Below are 3,393 nucleotides of genomic sequence, written 5' to 3' on the forward strand. Positions count from 1 at the left end.
TGTGGGACAGAATTCAAGCTTGACCAGTTCCTTTTCCACATAGTCTTTTAGAAAGTGATGACGAATGTGAATGTGTTTGACTCTTGAGTGGTGGACTGGATCTTTTGATATGCAGATAGCACTAGTGTTGTCACACAGGATAGGAACACATTTTAATTTCATACCAAAGTCTCTAAGTTGTTGCTTGATCCATAGCATTTGGGAACAACATGAAGCAGCAGCTACATATTCAGCTTCTGTTGTGGATAATGCCACGGTGTTGTGTTTCTTGGAAGCCCAGGAACTGCACCATCCCTGATGTGCTCTTTCTGTTTACTAAATCACCTGCGTAGTCAGCATCTGTATATCCTTTGAGATCAAAGTGATCATAGTTAGGGTACCATAGGCATAAGTCATCTGTTCCTTTTAGGTATCTTAGAATTCTTTTGACTGCTGTGAGATGGGATTCCTTTGGATTAGATTGAAAGCGGGCACAGACACCTAAACTGAATGCAATGTCTGGTCTGCTTGCTGTAAGATAAAGTAAAGAGCCTATCATACCTCTGTATCTTGTTTGATCAACACTCTTACCTTCTTGATCCTCATCTAGTCTTGTAGTTGTTCCCATTGGTGTGTGGTTGCTTTTAGCCGACTCCATTCCATATTTCTTGATGAGGTCCTTTATGTATTTCTGTTGATGTATCATGATGCCTTGTTCCATTTGTTTGATTTGAAGACCTAGGAAGAAGTTAAGTTCTCCCATCATGCTCATTTGAAATTCTTGCTGCATTAAGTCAGAGAATTCCTTGCAAAGATCTTCGTTAGTAGCACCAAATATAATGTCATCAACATAAATTTGAACTATTAGTATATCTGTATTTCTTGACTTAAGGAATAGGGTTCTATCAATCTTACCTCGATTGAATTTATTGTCTAGTAGGAAGTGAGAAAGTCGTTCATACCATGCTCTTGGAGCTTGTTTTAATCCATATAGTGCTTTGTCCAGCTTGTACACATGTGAGGGATATTCTGGATCTTCAAACCCTGGTGGTTGTTCCACGTAGACTTCTTCCTTGAGATGTCCGTTTAGGAACGCACATTTTACATCCATTTGATAGAGTTTGAATCCCATGTATGAAGCGAACGCTATAAGTATACGTATTGCTTCCATTCTGGCAACTGGAGCAAATGTCTCTTCAAAATCTATCCCTTCTTGCTGATTGTATCCTTTGACCACCAATCTGGCTTTGTTCCTAGTGATGGTTGCATGCTCGTCTTGTTTGTTTCTGAATACCCACTTTAGACCTATTACTCTGTTGGCTAAAGGTGTCGGCTCAAGATGCCATACCTTATTTCTTTCGAATTCATTGAGTTCCTCCTGCATGGCAATGATCCAATCAGAGTCAGTTAGTGCCTCTTTATAATTTTTAGGTTCAATCATTGATAAATAAGCATAAAAAGCACAAAAGTTTTTAAGTTGTGATCTCGTTGTTGTTCCTCGTCCAAGATCACTGATTATTTGGTCAAGTGGATGCGAGCTTTGATGTTTCCAAGGTCTGGGTTGGAATAGTGTAGAGGCTTCTTCGGCACGCTGTTCTGTTTGAGCATTTTGTTCTGTATGATCCTCATTTTGCGTTTGTTCTACTTCAACTGTTCCTCCTTCTGGTGTTTCAACATCCTGTGTCTGTTCTTCTATTTGAGAAGTCCTTTTTACTTCTTCGTCTTCAGTTTTTCTTGTGAGTCCTAGTTCGAAATTTCCTTCAGGAGTTGTACCTGTAACAGAGTTTTGGGAGTCAGTTTCATCAAATATAATATGTATGCTTTCTTCCATGCACATGGTCCTTTTGTTGAATACTCGATATGCTTTGCTGTTCGAAGCGTATCCCAAGAATATAGCTTCATCACTTAGTGCATCAAATTTTCCCAGTTGGTCTTTTCCATTGTTGTGGACGAAACACTTGCATCCAAAGATTCTGAGATGAGTTATGGAGGGTTTTCTTCCTCTATTTAATTCATATGGGGTTTTGTTTTTGATTGCTCTAACCAACACTCGATTTAGCACATAGCATGCTGTGTTTAGAGCTTCAGCCCAGAAACTTTTTGGAAGTCCACTAGCAATCAGCATTGTTCTTGTCATGTCTTCAAGAGTTCGATTTTTTCTTTCTACCACACCATTCTGTTGAGGATTTCTAGGTGCAGAGAAGTTATGACTTATTCCTGATTCTTTGCATAGGTCATCAAATTTTTTGTTTTGGAATTCAGTACCATGATCTGATCTGATGTGGACCAGTTTGTGATTGCTTTGTCGTTGGACTCTAGAGGCAAATGCCACGAATTCTTCAAATGTTTCTTCCTTGCTGGCTAGGAAGATTACCCATGTGTATCTTGAGAAGTCATCTACAATTACAAGCACATATCTTTTTCCACTTCTACTTTGAGTTCTCATTGGTCCACATAAGTCCATGTGGATCAGCTCCAGTGGTCTTGTTGTACTGATCATTCCCTTTGACTTGAAAGAAGTTCTCACTTGTTTTCCTTTGATACAGGCATCACATACTGATACTTTTGCGAACTTGGTATTTGGAAGACCTGTGACTAAATTTTTTGAATTCAACTTGTTCATTAGAGAGAAACTAGCATGACCAAATCTTTTATGCCACAATAATGGATCATCTTCAATAACACTGAGACAGGTCAGATTGGAGTGAGGAACGGAGTTAAGGTTAACCACATAGGTGTTCCCTTTCCTCTGTCCCTCTAAGATCACTGTATCAGTGTTACTGTTGATAATCAGACATTTATTCGAGAAGAATTTAGCATAATTTCCTTTGTCACAGAATTGAGAAATGCTTAATAAGCTATGTCCTAGACCTTCAACTAAAAATACATTATCGATGGAGTGAGACTTTGACTTACCAACCTTACCAATCCCAATGATGTTACCTTTTTTGTTATCGCCAAAAGTCACAGTTCCACCTTCATAGGTCGTGAGTGAGAGAAATCTGTTTCTGTCTCCTGTCATGTGCTTGGAACAACCGCTGTCTAGGTACCATGTGTTGTTCCCCCTCACTTCGACCTGCATCAGATTTTTAGTTAGAGTTTTTAGGAACCCAGCATAGCTTGGGTTCCTTGCTTGGAATCAAATCGCTTTTCTTTACCCATTTAGTTCTGGTGTGTTCTATGTTCTTTTCCAAGCTTCGTTGGTTTTTGGGACAAGAGATTCTGTAATGACCAATTAGGCCACAGAAGGAGCATATTATGTCACTATAGAGATCTACTCTAGTCTTTCTAGGTTGACGTTTCTTATGGTTGAAACCTAGTCCTTCTGTGCGTTTGGTTCTAGCTTCTTCTATCCATTTAGGTGTTCCTTCTATTTTGTGTCTAGTCTTTCTAGCTAGTTCATCTTCTAGTTTG

General features: G+C 39.1%; 1 protein-coding gene across 1 annotated transcript; it reads right to left on the minus strand.

Moving 5' to 3' along the window:
- Positions 1 to 229: 229 nt before the first annotated feature.
- Positions 230 to 3,001, minus strand: LOC130470171 (uncharacterized). The gene is made up of 3 exons (XM_056839799.1): positions 1,885 to 3,001; positions 1,625 to 1,752; positions 230 to 1,357 (listed from the first exon to the last, which is right to left on the minus strand). The coding sequence occupies exons 1-3, from the start codon at positions 2,999 to 3,001 to the stop codon at positions 230 to 232; spliced, it is 2,373 nt and encodes a 790-aa protein (XP_056695777.1).
- Positions 3,002 to 3,393: the final 392 nt, after the last annotated feature.

Source organism: Spinacia oleracea, chromosome 3, assembly GCF_020520425.1.
Source record: "Spinacia oleracea cultivar Varoflay chromosome 3, BTI_SOV_V1, whole genome shotgun sequence".
Lineage (NCBI taxonomy): Eukaryota > Viridiplantae > Streptophyta > Magnoliopsida > Caryophyllales > Amaranthaceae > Spinacia > Spinacia oleracea.